The 19,955-nt window shown below is 51.5% G+C and overlaps 3 protein-coding genes across 8 annotated transcripts in view; 2 read left to right on the forward strand and 1 right to left on the reverse strand.

The window, feature by feature from the left end:
- Window positions 1-4,077, forward strand: part of KDM6B (lysine demethylase 6B) — a 90,118-nt gene extending 86,041 nt beyond the window's left edge. For 5 of the 6 annotated variants that reach the window (XM_033171220.1, XM_033171219.1, XM_033171223.1 and 2 more), the window contains 2 exons: window positions 2,200-2,370; window positions 3,766-4,077. In XM_033171220.1, coding sequence (XP_033027111.1) covers window positions 2,200-2,370; window positions 3,766-3,789 — 195 coding nt within the window. In that variant the 3' untranslated portion in view covers window positions 3,790-4,077. The remainder of the gene's footprint in view (window positions 1-2,199; window positions 2,371-3,765) is intronic. The other variant, XM_033171224.1, reaches the window with a different exon arrangement.
- A 3,164-nt stretch (window positions 4,078-7,241) lies between these two features.
- TMEM88 (transmembrane protein 88) lies at window positions 7,242-12,149 on the forward strand. Its single transcript, XM_033170914.1, has 2 exons — window positions 7,242-7,567; window positions 11,869-12,149. The coding sequence occupies exons 1-2, from the start codon at window positions 7,292-7,294 to the stop codon at window positions 12,133-12,135; spliced, it is 543 nt and encodes a 180-aa protein (XP_033026805.1). The 5' UTR covers window positions 7,242-7,291; the 3' UTR covers window positions 12,136-12,149.
- Window positions 12,150-17,048: 4,899 nt separating this feature from the next.
- NAA38 (N-alpha-acetyltransferase 38, NatC auxiliary subunit) lies at window positions 17,049-19,885 on the reverse strand. Its single transcript, XM_033170726.1, has 3 exons — window positions 19,760-19,885; window positions 17,980-18,163; window positions 17,049-17,484 (listed from the first exon to the last, which is right to left on the reverse strand). The coding sequence occupies exons 1-3, from the start codon at window positions 19,838-19,840 to the stop codon at window positions 17,372-17,374; spliced, it is 378 nt and encodes a 125-aa protein (XP_033026617.1). The 5' UTR covers window positions 19,841-19,885; the 3' UTR covers window positions 17,049-17,371.
- Between the last annotated feature and the right edge of the window lie 70 nt (window positions 19,886-19,955).

The raw sequence follows: 19,955 nt of genomic DNA on the forward strand, positions 1-19,955 counted from the left end.
GGGCCAAGACTCTCAAACTAAGAAGCCTCGCCCAAGCACCCATAAGGCTTGCAGTGGATCTCCATGATGAAAACGGGAGGAAAATATAATTTTATATCCCCCCTCTCTGAAGGAGGGGAGAAGGACACCGATGGAGGAAGCTGGACCCCAAGCAGAGTTCAGGTGGCTGCGCCTCAAAAGGTGTCATTGTGCAGAGATAGGAAAGGTTTGGGAAACGGCGACCAAAACGATTAAGGGACTGGAGCATTTCGCCTGTGGGGCTTATTAGTTTACCGAAAAGGTTAAACAGGTGTATAAAACGATGCCTGGTGCATCTCAGGGGCCAGAGAGTGAAGCTGATCCTTGGAAGATTTGGGATGGATAGAAGAAAGAACACGCTTTTAAGTGCATCCTCGAACTGTGGAACTCCCTGACGCAGGAGGCAGTGGTGGTTGCAAACTTGGAAGTCTCCGGAAGAGGATTAGATAAATTCGTGGGAGATGAGGCTCTCAGCGGCTACTCACCTCGACATCTGTGCTCTTATCTCCATTGTCTGAGGGAACATGGCTCCTAGCTGCTGGGAATTGCAGGGGAGGGATTAGAGGCTAGGCTGAATGAGCCTGATCCAGCCACAAAGCTCCGCTGGTGTTCTTGAAGGGCCTCTTCCTGAGGTCTGAGAGACAGCGCAGCTCAAGCAGCGAAGAAGGAACGTCTGCCGTGCAGTCTCCTTAAGGCAAGGTCAAAAGTGAGGCGCCAAGCCGACTGAAGCCGGGAAGCTGCCGTGACTGAGCCGTGAATTTGGGTAGAAGAAATTGCAGCCCCTGCCAGCCAGGGAGAAGAACCTCCTCAGCCGTGGAGCCAGGACTCAGCCGCGGTGACTTGGGTTAAAAGAAGCCATAGAATCACAGAACGGTAGAGTTGGAGGGGAACCCACACGGCCATCTAGTCTGACCCCCTGGAAGTGGAAAGGAAGCAGGGCTGGTTGTTGGCCGAGCCTCACAGGGAGAGCGGAAGTCAGCCAATATTATTATTATTATTATTATTATTATTATTATTATTATTATTATTATTATTAAATGCCTGAGATGCCAGGAGGGAAGCCTCTTGTTTCCAGAGTCGCACCCAACTCAAAACAGAATCCTGTGGTGGACCTCCTTTGCCCCATCACAAGGTGACCTATCTTAGAGTCCTTTGAAGATGCCAAGATTTGGGGATCCCTCCCTGTCGCTCAGGCGAGGCTGGGTCAACGCCTTCTCTTCTGGAGCAGCCCTCTGCAAGATGGCACCGGAGAAGGACACTCAGCAATAGGTTGCGTTTCGGGCATGTGACGCGTCAGCCAAGCTCGGGGTTTTGTTTTGTTTTGGTGGGGAAGGAATAAAACCCCTTCAACCCTTGGTTCTGTGTTGGCGTCGTTCTTCTCTGGGCCCCACACTTCTGCCTCTCTTTCCAGCAAGAAAGCCTCACCCCGTGGCAGAAGGAAGCGGCCGCAAGCTTTTGTGTTTCGCTGTCTTCTTTCGCCGCGGCAGCCGAGGGGGGCTCCTTTTGCCCGCCTTGAGCCACGGCTGACGTTCCCTGCCAGTGGCAGGCATGCGCTTTGGGGGGGGGAACCCCCGCCCTTTCCAGAAGGGGGGTTAACCAGTAAACCCAAAAGGCTCGCCCTTCTCAGCGCTTCCCCCATACTGCCTTTGCCTCGGGTGCGACTGCAGTGCTGAGCGGGGCGGCTGGGAGAGATCCCTGCTTAAACGCTAGAAACCGTGGCAGGCTGGCAATTGTGCTTTCGTTGGAGGGGTGGCCGTTGTTAACTGCTAACAAAAGTGGAAGGCCGGGGGGGGGGGCGGTTGGAGTAATGCCTGGGAAACTCTTCTCCCAACAAAGGTACATTGATTATGTCGGGGAAGAGCAGAACTTACTGGTTTGGATTTTGGAATGGAGGAGGAGGAGGTGATCTGCCATGCAGTAAGAGGGGATCTAGTAGCTGAGGGCAGACCTGGGTGAAATCTGGAGGGGTTATAGGTGGGGCTGAGCTGAGCACCAGGCGTCTTGGAGCCTCAGGGGGCTAATCTGCTTAGTGTGATTAGAGGCAGAGTTTGGAAGGAAAGCCTTTAATTTGCTTTTCACGGCTCCCAGCGCACCCTTACCAAGCACAGGTTGACCAGGGGGGCGGAGACAAAAGCCGCGTCCCGTTGCGACAGTCGCTGATTCCCCGTGTGCTCCCCGCAGGTGGAGGTCTTCAACATCCTTTTCGTGACGAGCGAAAACGGGGGCAAGAACACGTACCTGGTGCACTGTGAGGCCTGCGCCCGCAAGCGGAGCTCCTCTCTCCACGGCGTGGTGGTTCTTGAGCAGTACAAGACGGAAGAACTGATACACATCTACGACAGCTTCACCCTGGTTAGTATATATGTTTGGGGAAGGAGGAGCTGCCAGGCGCCCTCAGCTTCCCCAGCCCCGCACGCCCCTCTCTGTTTATTTCCTGGCTCGCAGATTTGGTAAAGCAAAGAGGACGGTGCCGCCTAGTGGCAGAAAAGGGAAACGTCGCCAAGGCTCTTCAAGGCACTTCAGAGCCGTTCAATCAACTCTAGTGTCCTCCCAAAGTGGCTCTCTGAGGATTGCTCGTTGTTATTATTAATTATATTTAACAGATCTGTAAGATGAAAACTGGATACAACACAAAAACCCAGTTCCTGTTAGCAGTGAAGTCATTTCTACCAAGCCCTCCCTCCCCCTCCTCTAGTAACCTTAAAACTCACGGGCATTCAACAAAGCTGAATGTTGGAAGATTCAGGACAGATAAAAGAAAGTCCTCCTTCATGCAGCGCATAGTCAACCAATGGAACTCCCTCCAGCAGGAATGGCCACCAACTTGGATGGCTTTAAGAAAAGAACTAGAGAAACTCATGAAGGAGAGGGGCAGCCCCAAGGATTACGCTCTGTCTCCACAGTTGGAGGCAATGCTTCTGAGTGCCAGTTGATGGAAACCCCAAGAGGGGAAGAGGGATCTTGTGCTGGGGTCCAGTGGGCACCTGGCTGGCCAGTGTGAGAACAGGATGCTGGGCTAGGCTCTGCTTCTGTTCCCATGTTGGTGTCGCCCAGGGTGAGATGGGGAATCGGGCTGAAGAAATAATAGCAGGAGAAAGAATCAGGATTCAAGGTGACTGTAACAGATTGGAGAACTGGACCCAGACTAGCAAAATGCATGTCAACAGGGACAAATGCCAGGTTCTGCAGTTAGGCAGGAATAACCAGGTGCACAAACTTAGGGTGGATGTGAGGGACACCCGGCGTGACGGCAGCGCTTGTGAAAAGTATATAGGCGTCTGAGCCGACCACAATTTTAACACGACACAGCAGCAGCAGCAGCAGCGGAGGCAACAAAAGCAGCTCATCCGATTCTAGGCTGCATCAACAGGTCAAGGGAAGCCGTAGTCCCGCTCTATTCCGCCTTGGTCAGACCCCACCTGGAAAACTGTCTGATTCTGGGCACCCCGGTTTAAAAAGGATCTTGACAAGCTGGAAGGGTGTGCAGAGGAGGGCAACCAAGACTGGCGACCAAGCCTTGTGAGGAGCGGTTGAGGGAGCGGGGCATGTTTAGCCCGGGACACAGGGGATATGACAGCCACCTTCAAATATCGGAAGGGCTGTCGCATGGAGGACGGATTCCTGCGTTGCTGCCGGGGGGGTTGGACTAGATGACCCTTGGGGGTCCCTCCCAACTCTGCGGCGCTACGATTTGGAAGGCAGGCTGCTAATGGCAGGTTTTTCTCTCTCTCCCGTTTTCTCCTGCAGTCTGCGCCGCCCAGTTCCAGATGAGCCATACCACGCCTGGACAGATGTCTGGGCCGTCTCTCCACGCTAGCTCGGCCCCCCCCCCTTGCTCGCCATGTGCGCGGGGAGGGGGGTTTGCTATGGTCTGCCCTCCGCCCTCTCCCTCCAGTAGCAGCTGAGCCTCTGATCTCCACCTGCCCTTCTCAACTCAAACCTGCCCTGAGCCGGGGGGGCAGATAGCAGAAGCGTCGTGACCTGGGGCGTTCTACTGACGGACCCCTTTTCTTTAATTTATTCTTCAGAACGAACGTTTTCTCGTTTTGGGGTTTGTTTTTTCTTCCCGGGTGGTGCTGATTTTGTATTAAAAAAAAAAAAAAGCAGGGGGGAAAACCCTGAACTTTAAAAACAAAAAAAGGAAAACAAATCCGAAGAGCGAACGGAATGGAGCAGCGAAATTGATGGCGAACATGGCGGAATTCCACCGTGCTTCTGGCTTCGTCCCGCATGGACAAGAATTGGGGTGTGGTGGTTTTGGGGAGCTTCTATGAACAGATCGAGAGAGGGGGAGGAAGCGTTCCCTTCTTCTCAAGAGCATTAATTTCCCGTCTCTCTCGCCGGGGTGGAATGCCAGCGAGCGGAAAACGAGAGAGAGAAAAGAGAGACTCCTGTCAAAATTTGGGGGGGTGCCTGGTTTTGGTTTTCCTTTCCTTTCGATTACGTTTTTCTTGGCAGAAATTTAAAGGAGAAAAAAAAGAGTTTGGGAAACAGAAGCAAGCAAAAAAAAAAATGAAAAAGAAAAATTAATACGGGTTTCTTAACACAGGACTTTTATGGGTTCAGTTCTCTCTGGGTGAACTTCTCACCGGGATAGGGCGGGGCGGGGGGGAGAGTGTACATTGATTTATATATATTGGTGGGGAGGGGCTGGGGAGGGGTGGCGAATTTTTCCCCGCGTGTGGTTTTTAATTATTCTGATGGACATTTTGATTTCTTACATCCTTTTATATATATTATATATATATATAAATATAAATATAAGAAGGGGAAAAAAATTCCTGGTTTGTATTAGAAACTGCTTTTAAAAAACAAAATACAGAAAACGAGACAAAAAAAATTAAAGTAAAAAAATATACGAGATTTTTTCGCGCGAGGAGCAAGCAGGACGGAGGACGTCCTCGTGCGAAAGGAGATTGGGATATGGTGGAAACGATAACCCCGTGCAGAGGGAGTGGTGCTCACCCCAAATCAGACACATGGGTAGATGGGAGATTCCCCCCCCTTTCACAAAAATGGGGGAGGGAGCCGATTTCTCTTCCTCCTCCCCCTATCCCTAAGTGTTGCCATTGTCCTCCCCAATTCCCTATGCCATTTTTTTGTGGGGGGTGGTTGGCAATCTAACAAGCACCCCTTAACTCTGCCCTCTGCCTGCCTAGCTATGGCTGACCCTTAACTCTGACCCTTAACGCTTCCTTTTATCAGCTGATAAAATCCGTTTGACCTTAACTCGAGATATATATATATATATGTACTCATTCCTTGGCTGAATTCATTGCCCTCCCTCCTCCGATTCTCTGCCCTTTTGGCTCCGCAGTTATTACTCCCAGGTCCATTTGAAAAAGAATACAAAAACGTCTCAGATTTGGGGTCATTTTTTTTCTTTCTTTCTTTCTTTCGTAAAAATTGTACCTCCATGCCTCAAAAAATTGTTTTGCCGTTTGTAAATGTTATTTCTCTTTCTCTCTTTTTTAATTTATACGTCTCTCCCTTTTTTCTTTTTTTGATAATGATCTCTCTATTTATTGGTCCTCTTTTGGGGTTTGATCCAGCCTCTTTTTTAAAAAAAGAAAAACTTTTTACAATGTTATTGTACCTGTTTCTTTCTTCTTCTTTCTTTTAAGAAAAAAAGTGTCTCCTTTTGTTGTTCCAGGTTTTTTTGTTTGGCTTCTCTCTGGAATTTTTTTATTGAATTACTTAACATGTTCTTTCAGGATTTTTTTTTTCTGTCTGTTGATGTTGTTCCTTGACATGGTGCTCTGTTTTCTCATGGGGTCTGGTTGGAGTGGGGAAGCAAAAGCCTGATCCTGGTTCATCTGTTGATTCCCCTTCCCACCCCCTTTTTTTAATAAATGGAAGAATCTCACCCCACCCTACAGAAGGAAGGAAATCTCTTCCTTCCTTCTGAAAAACCTGCACTTTTTTTAGTTCCAGATTTCCCCCACGTACCCACCCACCCTCACCAATCACACACACACACACACACTCTGAAACAAGGCAGATGAACGATCTCGCTTCTCTGAGAAAACTCACTCTCACATAAATTGATTCTTATTGTACTGTAGGGGACAAGGAGAAAGCAAATCTTATTTTGTAAATGTAAAAAAATAAATAATTAAATTAACTCACAGAGATAAAAAATAAAACCAGCCGCCTTCTGTTTTCCTTCATTTCTCCATCCTGGATGTACAAAAAGCTCGCATCTGGTGTGCTCAATACATCAAATCTCTGCCCAGTCATTAAAACAACCCCCCCCCCCCTTCTCTGTCTCTCTCTTCATTGTTTGGGGAAGGGCGGAATGTTTTTTTACTAGGAAAGGAAAGCCGTCGTTCTTGTCCCAGTTAAGCCACGGGAACTCGCTCCCACAGGAAGCAATGATGGCCACCGACTTGAAAAGAGATTTAAAAGTGAATTGGACGCATTCACGGAGGAGAGGGCTATCGATGGCCACTGGCCGTTATGGCTATGCTCTGCATCCTCAATTGGGGGGGGGTAGGGGTGGACATTGTTTTCCCCCCAATACGGCTCCTGCGGCAAACCAATGGTGCCCTCTCGCTCTGAGCACCAAGGTGCCACCAACCAGCGTCCCAGTGCCACGAGACCTTCTCTTGCAAAAGCCCCTCTTGAGACAAACAGGAAGGCCACAGCTCTTGCGCAGTGCCTGTTCGTTCCGAAGGCGCTTGTGCAGGAGAAGGACCTTGCGGCGCTGCCTCCCAGCCCTGGGTCAAATCTGCCTTTTATTGGCACCCCAGTGCAGCCTCATAGTATCACCGTCTCCGCTGTGTTTACAATTCGTGCACAAAATCTCTCTCCTTCTCCCCCCCCCTTTTACAACCATGGTCTGGGTCTGGGACTTAGCAGGCATGGACCACGAAGGGGGAAGGCATTTAGGGGGGTGGGTGGATCTCTGGAAAGAGAAACATCTCAGGAATTTGAGCCCAGGGAGACCCCTTCCACCACCCCCACCCACCCTCTGGGAATGGTGCAACAAGCCAAGCATCCCTTGGTTGGACCAGTTTGGGAGGTGGGTGGGGTGGGGTGGGGAGCTGGTGGTGGCTTGTGTTTGATGGGCACTTGCCTGTGTGTGTGTGTGTGTGTCTGCATTCCTACATTATCCAGGAGAGGTGGAGGCCGGCCCAGCAGCTGAAAGGGGGTGGAGATGGATGGGGAGGCCTATAAAGGATGCGAGACAATTTGTTGAGCCAAGCAGCAGCGAGGCAGGAGCGTCTCTGCTTGGAACGGTGTTGCAAGAGTTGGGGATCCGCAGCCTGAGATGATGGGCCTGGACACTCGCTCGCAGAAAGCCGTGTCGGGGTCCCTGGAACACGAGGGCGGGGCGGGGGTCTCCCCGCTGCCGCCCCCTCCCTATGGCGGGGAAGGGGCCTTGGAGCTGCGGGGGTCTCTGGACTGCTGGGCTTGTGCTGTGCTAGTCACTGTCCAGAACCTGCTGGTCGGGGGCCTCAACGTCCTCTTCGTGGCCGTCATATTTGGGCTGATCCTGCTCCCGGCCGGGGTGCTGCTGGGGTTCGGGTTCCTGTGCCATTCCAAGGTAGGTGGTCCTCGTTTTGCTGTGGCACGCCCCCCCCTCCCACCGATATACCACAGCACCTTTGGGGGTGGCTGCAAATCGGGACCAGGGAGCTGTGGGTCGGAAATGAGGACGTTGGCAGTACTGAACTGGGGTGTAAACTATGTAAACCCCCCAAAATGCTCTTCGAAATAATAGCCTAACCTTTTGATGCTTTGGGGGTGAGAGAATGAGGCGTTGCGTAGCAGATGTGGGGCTTTTTTTGCCAGGGTTGGGGTGAAGGCCAGGGTGGACGGAGATTCCTTTCTCCGGACTCATGTAGCTTACTCCAGAGCGTATTTTTCAATGGGCAAGCCCAACCCTGCAGCATTGGGTGGCAGCGGTGGCGGTGAGTTATGCACTTTGCACAAGTTCAGAGGTACTCTTCCTCGCATACATCCCAAACAACCCCCAACCAGGCCTAGGGGAGAGAAGAGACTTCCAGGCCAGATATGTAACCTTTTGGCCCATTTGTTCTTAATTCCATTCCAAACTTTAAAAGTTTCGGAGCATGGGCTTAATTGCAAAGGCTTGTAGTCTTCCACAGTGTTTCCAGCTCCTGGGCTTGTGAAATCCTGGCAAAATGTTCTCGGCGTGACCTCGGGCGGAAAAAAGCAACACTTTTTGCAGCTCCAAAGCGGGTTTGCCGCATCCTGAATACTCTTTCCTTCCCTCCTCCCCGCACTAGGAATTGTGCTAAAACTGAACGGGGTCTGACCTCCTTTATCCTGGCTAAGAATTATTTTTCAAGAAAGGCTCCATCCGAACGCTGATAGTACCCACTATCCTTGCTGGCTGGAGCTGGAGGGCTCCAGGTCCCCCCACTTCTCTGCCTGCTTCTAGAGTTGGCGGACAACTCTTCTCCCCAAAGTTTGTTGGTAAACTTCTTTCCTTACTCTAGATTGTGTGTTGCTGCAGGGACCCATTTTACAGATGGGGAATACTGAGGCTCGGAGAGAGAGGTGACTTGCCATCAGTTCACAGGCACAAGCCTCTCTGCTCCACCTTCTCCCTGGAGCTCAGTGGGCCAGAGTGGCCAAGCTGAATTTAGGATCTTATGGGGCAGAGATTCCCTCTTCCACTTCCAACCATCCCTGCTGGATGTCCATATTTCTACATTTGTAAGATCTTTGCCAGCATCTTTTGTAGATTCCAGGAAGGATTTCCTTCACGCCTATGTGCATGGCACAAAAACGCATCTGCCCTTAAAAAAAAACCAAAAAAAAAAACAACGGCCTGGAATTTGGTCTGCCTTTCCAGAGGTAGGAGCCAGGCTTCCTTCACCTGCCCCAGGACTGGCCTGGCAGATGCAGGAGCTCTGGGGTGGTCTTCCCTAAGGGAGCATTTAAGGCGGGGGGAGCAACACTGGAATGCTATCGGATTAAGCCTCTCGTGGTGGGCTTTGGGAGATTGCAGGGGGATATCCTCTTTCCAGTCTCCTGGAACGTGTCATGTGGCTCTGCTCATTTCCAGCGCTGCAGGATTTTTTATTTTTGCCCTGGAGAAATGGCCTTTCCCCCCCAAGATATGTGTGGCACATCTGAGATGCAGCGGCACACGCTCCTCGCTCACAAAACACACACAAACATCAAGGTGTTCCGTAGTCCCCGAAGCCGCCCTAGTTCCTTTGAGGCAGAAGGTCCAGCAAAGACTTCTCCCTTGGGGGAAATCATGAATTTAAAAAAATTAATTTGCTGTGCGCACACCATGCATTTAGAACACATTGCTATTATTTATTAAATTTGCTTAGTCGCTTTATCTTGCAACCCAAAGGGACTTTAAAGGTAAAGGTAAAGGGACCCCTGACGCTTAGGTCCAGTCGCAGACTCTGGGGTTGCGGCGCTCATCTCGCTTTATTGGCCGAGGGAGTCGGCGTACAGCTTCAGGGTCATGTGGCCAGCATACCTTAAGCCACTTCTGGCGAACCAGAGCAGCGCACGGAAACGCCGTTTACCTTCCCGCCGGAGCGGTACCTATTTATCTACTTGCACTGGCGTGCTTTCGAACTGCTAGGTGGGCAGGAGCAGGGACCGAGCAACGGGAGCTCACCCCGTCGCGGGGATTCGAACCGCCGACCTTCTGATTGGCAAGCCCTAGGCTCTGTGGTTTAACCCACAGCGCCACCTGCGTCCCATGCAAAACAAAACAAAACAAATCAATCCTACACACACACACACACACGGTTCCTGGGAACTGTAGTTTGCTAAGGGTGCTGGGAACTGAAGTTCTGTGAGAAGTAAACTACAGTTCCCAGGATTATTTGGATGGGGAAGAAGTGCAAATAGTGTGTTGGCAGCCTGATAACGCAGCTGCCCGAAGCATTTGCCTTGCCCCCCCCCCAATGGCAGAGCCTCAAATCGGGTGGCCTGCCCAAGCTGAACCCGAGCGGGCGGGCGGGTGGGGGCTGCGCTGGTTCTTGAGTAACTATAGTGGAAAGGCTGCAGCAGGGAGCCAACGGCAGCACAACAACCATCTCAGGTTGACCACCGCAGAGGACGCTGGCTTCGTGCTCCCAGATTTTTGTAATCCAGGGCTGGGAGACAATGTTCAGCAAAAGGAGGTGGTGGCAGAGTGGGAGTGTACCACTTGAGCTGGCAAGGGGGGGGGCCATGTGCCAGCTTAAAAGTTCCTTCATGGGGGGGGGGGAGGAAACTCAATTAAAATTCCCCACTATTAAAAATATGTAGCACCTTGGTGTAAAAAGGATCTGTTTAGGGAAGCTTTTAATGTTTGATGGATTATTTTACAGTATTTTAGTGTTTTGTTGGAAGCTGCCCAGAGTGGCTGGGGAAACCAAGCCAGGTGGGTGGGGTATAAATATATTATTATTATTATTATTATTATTATTATTATTATTATTATTATTATTATTATTATTATTATATCTCAGGCAGCCATGCTTAGCTCATTTTCGGCTCGCAAAGCGTTTTTATAAATTTGGTTGCTTCGCTTGCCCCCTGAGGTGGTACAGCCCAGCCTCTACCACCTCGGGACTCTACCACCTCGCTCTGCTGCCCACCTCGGCCGGGAGGTGCTTGCATGGCCAAACTGGCCAACACAGGGAGCTTAGTGTGACCAGGAGAGCAGTCTAACCCTCCAGCTGGTGCGGTATTTTAGGTATGGCAGCTTGTAAACATGGGCGGTGTTGGGTGAGCTCAGCACACCCGCCCCCCAAGTGACAGAAGTGGTCAATAGGGAGAGAGGAGAGGATTCAGTGGGGCTCCAGATCCAGACTTCCCGCTGTTTGCCATGACAAAAACCAGATGCCAGGGTCAGGGCCTTTGATAACCTTGTGGGGGCCGAGATGCACATTCCAGGCATGGATGTGTGGGTCTCCGTCACCCACACTGAAGTTTGGGGAGGAGCTGGTTGTTCAGAAAGAAGCCAGCTCCCTTTCCCTCGTCTCTTCCCCCTCTCCATCCTCCCCCAGGCTTCTCAGAGGTTGGCCACCGTGAGATCAGGACGAGATGGGCCTTTGGCCTGATCCTGCAAATGTGGGCAGCATGGGTTGGCGTGAACAGTGGCCCTCCCAGCTTGCTCATGCTGGGTCTTCATTTTATGGGGTAGTAAATCTAGAGTCAGAGGGACGCGGGTGGCACCGTGGTCTAAACCACTGAGCCTTGGGCATGCCGATCAGAAGGTCGGCGGTTCGAATCCCCGCGATGGGGTGAGCTCCCGTTGCTTGGTCCCTGCTCCTGCCCACCTAGCAGTTCGAAAGCATGTCAAAGTGCAAGTAGATAAATAGGTACCGCTCCAGCGGGAAGGTAAACGGTGTTTCCGTGCGCTGCTCTGGTTCGCTAGAAGCGGCTTAGTCATGCTGGCCACATGACCCGGAAGCTGTCTGCGGACAAACGCCAGCTCCCTTGGCCTATAGAGCAAGATGAGCACTGCAACCCCCGAGTTGTCCGCGACTGGTCCCTTTACCTTTAAATCCAGAGTCACTTTCTTTCCCCCGTTTTCACCACCATTCCTCCAGCCTCATCTGGCTTTTATGGTCAGATTTGGAAGAGATGCCCCCTTTTGCAAGTACCACAGCATCCTTGGTTGACAACCGATCTGTGTCACGGAGCTTTGTGACCTCCTCCATCAAGCATGTCCGCACCCTGGACTGCAGGAGAGAATGCCCTTGTTTTCAGGTCCAGCCGAAGTGTTTCGCCACAAGCATCCGGTCAGCCACTGTGAGAACAGGCTGCTGACCAGATGGGCCACAGAGCTGATCCAACAAGCTTCTTCTGATGGCCTCTGACCCCTAACCTGTGCTTTCTCTCCCTCTCTCCCTGCAGTTCTTACACACCCAGGAGCCCTACTGCACGGCCCACCTGAACGACGCTTCCTCCGTGGCTCTCCTGGTGGTGGGCTTCACCCTCCTGGTGCCTCTCCTGGTCTTGGCGCTGGCTGCCTACTGCCGCCTGGCCCGCAGGCTCCAGCTGGGCTACTGCCTCGTCCCCTACAGCAAGGCCGTCTACAAGAACCTGCCCGCGTCCCACTACCACAGCTCCGGCTGCTGCTGCAGCCAGGATTTCGAGCCAGTGGAGAAAGTCTGGGTTTGAGGAGGGAGTGGGGCGGGGTGGGGCGAGTGGTTTGGGAGTGGGTGGGGCGAGGTGGGGTGGGGTGGGGAGGGCACAGAACATCAGCGGCAAGATCCGGACGCGCAAGCTCGAGGGAACACGCTTGTCTCAGCCCGGCAGCAAAAGTGGGATACATCGCTACAGTGAGATGTGCAATGGGGCACTAGGCTCTTACCGAGCACGGCGCTGTTGCAAACGGAGAGCGCAAAATCCCATCAGAGGCAAGGCTGTCATTCCTGCATTGCAGCGGGATGGACTAGGGGACTATTGGGGGTTCCTTTCCAACTCTGTGGTTCTGTGATTCTAAGGAAAGGGAGACGGCCAGTTTCAGCATCAATCCCGGTGTCTAGCCTTCATCAGAACATAAGGAGAGCCCTGCAACTGAATCAGGCCCAAGGAAGTCCATCTTGTTCTTGCAGCGGCCACCCAGGTGCCTGTGAGAAGCCAGGAAGCAGGAGGTGAGCCCAACGGCAGCCGTCTTCCCCGCTTGCTTCCAAAGAACGGGAATGACCCTGCACAGAAAAACTGCGGGAAGAACCTTTGGCACATGAGGAAAGACGGATGCAACCCCTTCATTTCCCAGCAGCTTCCAGTATTAAAAGCCCTAAACACACCCGCAGAGAATTTGTAACATGGTTCATCTCTCCAGCTGCTGACAAGGAAAAACTGACAATTCACCCTGGAGGTGAAGGATTTTGCGACGGTGTGTTAGGGTGGAGTGGAGCTCCCCAGTCTCACTTCTCCCCTCCGCTGCCCTTCAGTTCACACAAAAAGGGCTGCTGGAGAGTTGAAGGCCCATTGCAGAGTTTCCTACAGAGCGGGAAGAGCTCCACAAGCAAAACTTTGCATTAAAAAAACATAAGGAATTAGCCCTTTCTATATATGAAAGGGTTCTCCTACACAGGGGTGGGTGGGAAGAGGCAAGAATGGCCCTAGCAAGTAGTTAACCCACGGAACTCTCTGCCACCTGGGACGTGTTTGCCTTTGGATTTCTGTGGTTGGTCAAATGGGTGAAGATGGAAGCCTGTAGATGTCCCCAGGGATAATTTTTGCAGCAGTATCGGGATACGAGTTCCAGAAAGGTTAGGGGTCCCTACTGCCCTCTTCCTCACACACACGCTAAGCTGCAGCCACCTTGAGCTCTTGCCAAGTTACATATAAGCAACGCTGTTCAATCGGCACATTTATTGCGGGCGGGAATTATTCGGGCGAAACTCATTTGTACAGTTTTGTCAATATGCAGACTACAACTTTGATACAAAGCTCTGAGTGGTTGCGTCTGTTATTATGGCTGGGGTGGGCTCAAACTTCCCTTGCACTTGAATGGCGGGTGGGGCTGGGGACAAATTCACTGTGTGGAGGGGTAGTCAACTCGTAGAAAATGAATTGTTCTGAAGGAGCTCGGGATATGGCCATATTCCCCCCCCCCCCATCTAACCAGGCTCATGATGTAGATTTAGGTAAGGATATTATTTGCAGCTGAACTTCCTTGATGGCTAAATCAGACATGGGTTTGTCAATTGGTGGAAAGGACGAGCAGTTTGCATGAGCCGCTTTTCTTTCAGGGAAGTCACACCCAGTACACAAGGTGTAGGGAGAGGCACATGAACCCCGTAACACGGCAGAAACGGACCTTTCCATTGCGCTTGCATTCGCAGCGCCTTACGTCACAGGCTTAGCCAAGCGCCGTTTTGCTCGGGGTTCCCCCTCCTCGCCAACAGAACGGGAGAGAAAAACCAGCCCCGTTTCCCCGCTTTTTCCTTCCGGCAAGTTGCGAATTGAAACGAGAGAACGCAGGCATCTTGGGGGGGGGGGCTTTTTAGTTTAGAGAAAAGATTCTCCCCCGCCCCCAACCTAGATGGCTTTGAAAGAGGATTGGGCAAATTCATACACTGTCCCACGTATGGTGCAACAGGTGAAACACGGAGCAGACTCCCCATCGAAAGCCACCGCTCTGCACCTAGCTTTGACCGGTGAGTTTTGGTGATGACAACTCCGCCCCCCCCCAAAATACCCAAGGTAAATCCTGCAAGCCTGAAATCCACCCACCCCTTTCCTCTACCACTGCTAATATCCATGAGACATGTCTGTTCTTGGGCTCCTGTTCCCATCACCAACCCTGATCGCTGGCCATGAAAGCTCCACCTGATGGGGTTTTGGAGTCCAGAAACACCTGGAGGAAACCAGGTTCCCATTCCTGCTTTATTTATTTATTGCATTTATAATCCCACCTTTGGGGTGTATGGGGTGTTAGGGGAGGGGGGAGTACCTCTGGTGGGGGACATGACCTGCTCCTTCTGGGGTGGTCTGTCCACCTCTGGTCCCCCACCCTGCACTTGGCTCTCACCTGTGGCTCCTCGAAGCTGTCAGCATGCGACAGCCGCCACACCCTGGGAATGACTTCCACTGGCCGACTAAACCAGGTGAGATGGGTCTCGAACCCTCAGGGAGTTATGGACTTCCTCTGCATGTGAAGGCAGGCTCTGGTGGTTTCTGCGCCTGCTGCAGAGGGAAGTGAGGAGCAGGTGGGGCTCATCTAGGAGAAGGTAAACTCTGATCCTAAACCGATGCTGCCTTGTGCTCAAGCTTGCGCACAAGCAAGTCCTTTCAGTGCTGCTGGTGAAGCAGTTAGATTTCACCCCTGGAGGTGCACTCCATTCTCTCTCTCTAGGATGCCAATGTTTACATTGGCATCTAGTCACCAAGGCCATTTCAGCAGGGAAGGAGTAACCGGTGGCACTCTGGATGTCATTGGGACTCTGTAGACCTTGAGCCATCAAGGCCAACAGTCAGGAAGGATGGGTGTTGCAGTCCCATAAAATCCCTAGTTTCCTTCCGTATAGAATGAGGGTTGAAATTGGGCTTAAACAACAGAGCCTAGGGCTTGCCGATCAGGTCGGCGGTTCGAAACCCTGCGACGGGGTGAGCTCCCGTTGCTCGGTCCCTGCTCCTGCAAACCTAGCAGTTCGAAAGCACAAAGTGCAAGTAGATAAATAGGTACCACTCCGGCGGGAAGGTAAAGGGCGTTTCCGTGCGCTGCTCTGGTTCACAAGAAGCGGCTTAGACATGCTGGCCACATGACCCAGAAGCTGTACGCCGGCTCCCTCGGTCAATAAAGCGAGATGAGCGCCGCAACTCCAGAGTTGTCAGCAACTGGACCTAATGGTAAGGGGTCCCTTTACCTTTACCTTACTCATGCCTGTTTTAACCCCCGAGCATCCATTCCGCGGAGTTGAGACCAGGGTGGTGGACTTTGAATTATGGTAACCTGGGTTCAGCAGAAATGGTCCCTCTGGGACAATTGTTCTCCGCCAGCCTCTCTTTTCCTCCTCCACGAAATGACATTAATTGCAACTTATTGATGGATAATGGCTGCAAAAAGTGTTTGCTCGTTGAAAAGGCTGAACTGCAGTGGCTGTAGGAACACAGGCACACCCCTAGGACAGCATAACCTTGGTCACGAACACCTTATTCTCTGCCGAAGCACCTGTGCCACGAGACAGAAATCCCAACAAGCGAAGCTTTCCCTGGCAGGGAGGGAAAACTGCCCTGGCTGAACTTCGGCCTGTTGCGCAGCTAACAGAAGGACACAGACAACCTGCAGAAAGGTTATCACTCTTACCGTGGGGCTGGAGAGGGGAATATCCTGTTCCAGAACAGGATAAGGAAGAGTGGAGTCAGCCCTGGGCGCCAAGAGTCTCTTATGGAAACTCTGCGTTCTGGGGAGGAAGGAACCTCGGATAAGATAACACGGCTGCTGGCGTGTACAAGCTCCCCATTGTGATGTGGGAGCAAAGAGGAGCCAAAGAAGACAAGACCCCGATCTATCTATAGATACTGTTTCCTGCACTGCTTTGCAGCTGATGGAACAGCCGCACAGGTCAGCTTGGGAGCAAATCCTGCTGCTTCTTCCCAGAGAACGTGTCAGCCGCTGAGACAATGATGGCACCTTTTCAGATCCAGCTGCTAAATTCAACGCCCCTGTTGCCAGCAGAGCGGCAGAATGGGTTCTGCAGTCCACCCCACAAACGAATGCAGTCTCGAGGGCTGGACTGCACCTGCAGCCACAGTGCCATTCCTGTTTCCAGCCCTCGTGGTTTGAAAGAATATTGGCAGCGTGTGGGGTGGAGAATACATAGAGAAATTTTCAGAAGCTGAAGGCGGAGTTCAGTTGCCAAGGGCTAGTGGATTCAGTGCTCTATTGCCCTGGCGTCCTCATCTAACAGGCAGAATCTTGCAAATAAGTCATGCAAGTTACAAAAGGCATTTTTTTTCTCGTTCAAGTGATTTTTTAAAAACAACAACAAAGAAATTAGCATAGCTGCTATTATTCTACGGCCCTCTTGAAAATGAGCTTATACAGTAGCAGCTGAAATGCACTTTTTCTAGGGACTTCTGTGTAACACTTAATGTTGTATTTGTTGCCATTTTGGGGTGGGCTTTGCCCCTGCTGTTCACTACGCTGGTGAGTTCTGTGCTTTTGCTTTCAAATGGAAAGTGGTGGTGAAACCCCAGATCTAGGCAGCAGCAGAGGCACTGCATGTAAGCTGGTGTTTTTAGCTGTATTTTGAAATTTCATTGGAGCCTCTGCTAGTTCTTCATATTGAGATGAAAATATGTGATGGGTATCTGTTCCTGTGCTGTTTAAGCACTCTCCCCCTGCTCCCACACTGCAAATCAGAGAACTGTAGAATTGGAAGAGCATCTGAACTTGCCAGCCAGCTGATACCGGGGACCTTAGCGGGAGGGTAATAAATAAATTCATCATCATCATCATCAGTGGGGATGACCAAACAAAACTCCCCAAGATTCAGCAGGCCACAGAGGTAGCAGCCAAGGTCTGCACGTGGCCCACACGAGGTTGAAGCGCTACAAGAAAACAAAACCCACAATAATTCAGAACAGCAATGGGGTTCTTTTCCAGATTTAACAAACATTTGACAAACGCAAACATTAAGTCCACCCCTTTCCAAGTCCTGGAGATGAGGGGGGGGGGCCCTGGCGTCCCGTTTCACAGTGCATGCACTGGTCCAGTCCAGCTTTGCCAGGAAAGCTTCATTCCCTGGCAATGGCCTAGGGAAAAACGGGGTCTAGCCGGGAAGGGAGGAGAAACGTCTCTTGCCCTGCAGCAAACTGGAGCCTGTGTCCCTTCCCCGCATTCTGCCCCCCCCCCTCAGTTCGGCAAACGTTGGGGGGCCTGCTGCCCTCTGTTGGTGCATCAGAGGTACTGCAAGGAGGCCAGGCTCTCCAGCTCCACCTCGATGGAGACAATGTGATGTCCTGGAACCATGGCCAGACCCAAGACTCTGGGCTCTCCGGCGGAGAAGGAGTCTGTAGAGCAAAGGAAGGAGAGGGTGAGAAAGAGGGTCCCGTCTGCTCCTAATCCAGCCTTGGGCCCTCCAGAGGTTTGGGTCTGCAGCTCCCAAGGTGCTGCCTGGCACCGACGGGAGTTGTAGTTCCAAGCGCCTGGAGGGTCCCAGGTTGGCAAAGGCTGTCCTCATCTCCCTGGAGCTTAAAGGCTCCCTCCAAAGAACACAGGGGCTTCCGTCCCCCAGGCACACTCCCCTCTCCTCTTCAAGAAGCCCCCTTGAAATTCTGTCTCGCCAGGAGAGCTGCTAAGCCCCACCAACCCTCTCTTGCCCCCAACCTAATTCTTTGCTATTAGTACTTAAATCTTTTTTTCTGTTTCACTCCGCTATCGGATCAGTTTTTCCTCAATAGCCACAATCAGTTTACAAGCAAAAACACGTGGAAAGCATTAAACAGGAAATGAATAAACAAAGAAAGATGGTGGGACAATGGTGGAGACCCCAGGTGAGCACTAACCTGTGGGCTTGAGGTACTCCTGGGCGGAGCCAAGGATCACGTTGCAGTCTCTGTCCGTGCACAGGAAGCAGCCCACGAGGGTCCGCCCATCCGTCATTCGGATGCGCATGCTCTTGTTGAGGAGGTTCTCCAGCTTCCGGCGGGCATGCAGGTATGGCGTGTCAGCTTTTTCCTCACCAGAGTCCTGGCAGAAACGTTCAAAGGGTTAGTCTTCGCAGGCTAGAGGGATCTTTCCATAATACTTCATAGGAAGAAATGCATTGGGGTATCTTTCCCTCCCACTCCCAGGTCCTGCTTTTTCACTTTCCAGAGAGAGACCAAGCCTCTAGTCCTCATGGTGGCTTATGGGCAATGCTTGGGGAAGTCTTTCTTGGGTAGGCTCTAGAATGCAAATTTGTGGTGGTGGTGTTTTAATATCTCAGGATCTGTTCATGCCCCGTGGTGGGGGTTCATTTACACAGGGCTTTTAAATTTGCTATAAGAGGGCCTTCTCAGTGGCTGCTTCCAGATTTTGGAGCTCCCTTCCTAGAGAGGCTGGACCAGCTCCCTCTTTGGTACGTGATGATCGTTTTATTCCAACAGGCTTTTTGGGAACTGTTTTTAAGGAAAGAGCTCTTAATAGTGCTGTGCTCTTTTTACTATCTGAATTTTAATGAACTTTTAAAATATTGTCTTGATTCTATTATAGTTTAATTACTTTTAAAATATTGCCATTGTTTCTAGCTTTTCATATTTTATCCTTGTGGTCTTAATTTTTGTAAGCTGCCTTGTGTCCGGGTCTGGGAGAAAAGCTGGATGATGATGATGATGGTGATGATTACATTACCATTTCCGTCTTCTCCCCTTACATCACTGACAGTGAAGTGGGTCAATATTTTACCTATTACCTAGACCGGTAACTCAGCTGAGAAGTGATAGAGGAGATGCCCCCGAGGGAAATCAGGAAGCAAGATTTGAGCACAAGAGCCACTCATAATAAATACATATTATCCTTCCACCCCGACACACCCTGTAGGTAACCAGTGGCCTCTCCCCCCACCCCACCCCACCTTTACTTTTTATTTAGTTGTTACAATTTTAGCCCTGCCTTTCCTCCAAAGGGGGCACATATGCTGCTGCTCCTGCCTGACCCACTCTTCATTAATCCCCACAAGAGCCTTGCGAGGGAGGGAGGGCCAAGAGGCAGCGCCTGACCTGCAAGGTGGACCTTGAGCTGCATGGAGGAAAATGTGGCATAAAATTGTGATGAAATACATACGTAAATAAAAACAAAATAAAATAAACAATTCCTTCCAGTAGCACCTTAGAGACCAACTAAGTTTGTTCTTGGTATGAGCTTTCGTGTGCATGCACACTTCTTCAGATACGAAAGCTCATACCAAGAACAAACTTAGTTGGTCTCTAAGGTGCCACTGGAAGGAATTGTTTATTTTGTTTTGTTTTGACTATGGCAGACCAACACGGCTACCTACCTGTATACGTAAATAAGGCCACCTAGTGAGGGGGGATTTGAACCCTGGTCCCTCCCATCTCCTATCGCTTCCCCCCCCCCGCAAAAAACCACTTAACCACCACACCATACTAAGCTCTTCCATCCTAATTTTTTTGGGTGGGTGGGTGTCCTATTATACCCTCACTCCCAATTACTCCCATTTCCCACCCCATGTACTTAACCTCTCTATCCCCAGGGTACCTCCTTCTCCTCCCCTATCTGAGCACCCCACCCCATTATGTCCTCCCCCTTTCTCATATCTGTAGGCCTCCCCCCTGGGCTCCTTACCCCAGGACTTGGACTGTTTCCGCAGCCATTCTCCTCTCCCCTCTGCTGCTGCAACGGCTCTGGAAGGGCCGTGGCCGCCATCTTAACCCTCCCGCCGGCAGAAGGACTACAGCTCCCAGCAGGCCGCTCGGCTTCCCCGCCCCTCGCCCCCTCCCAGCAGGCTCTGCGCGCGCTCCGCTCCTCCCTCCGCCTTGTG

Source organism: Lacerta agilis, chromosome 14 (genome assembly GCF_009819535.1).
Source record: "Lacerta agilis isolate rLacAgi1 chromosome 14, rLacAgi1.pri, whole genome shotgun sequence".
Lineage (NCBI taxonomy): Eukaryota > Metazoa > Chordata > Lepidosauria > Squamata > Lacertidae > Lacerta > Lacerta agilis.

Excerpts from the sequence above, each read along its gene's own strand:
- TMEM88 (XM_033170914.1), top strand. The coding sequence starts at position 7,292 with ATGATGGGCCTGGACACTCGCTCGCAGAAAGCCGTGTCGGGGTCCCTG. Across the intron at positions 7,568-11,868 it reads GGTTCCTGTGCCATTCCAAG|TTCTTACACACCCAGGAGCC; the intron begins GTAGGTGGTCCT and ends CTCTCCCTGCAG.
- NAA38 (XM_033170726.1), bottom strand. The coding sequence starts at position 19,840 with ATGGCGGCCACGGCCCTTCCAGAGCCGTTGCAGCAGCAGAGGGGAGAG. Across the intron at positions 18,164-19,759 it reads GAAACAGTCCAAGTCCTGGG|GACTCTGGTGAGGAAAAAGC; the intron begins GTAAGGAGCCCA and ends CGTTTCTGCCAG. Across the intron at positions 17,485-17,979 it reads GGAGTACCTCAAGCCCACAG|ACTCCTTCTCCGCCGGAGAG; the intron begins GTTAGTGCTCAC and ends TTTGCTCTACAG.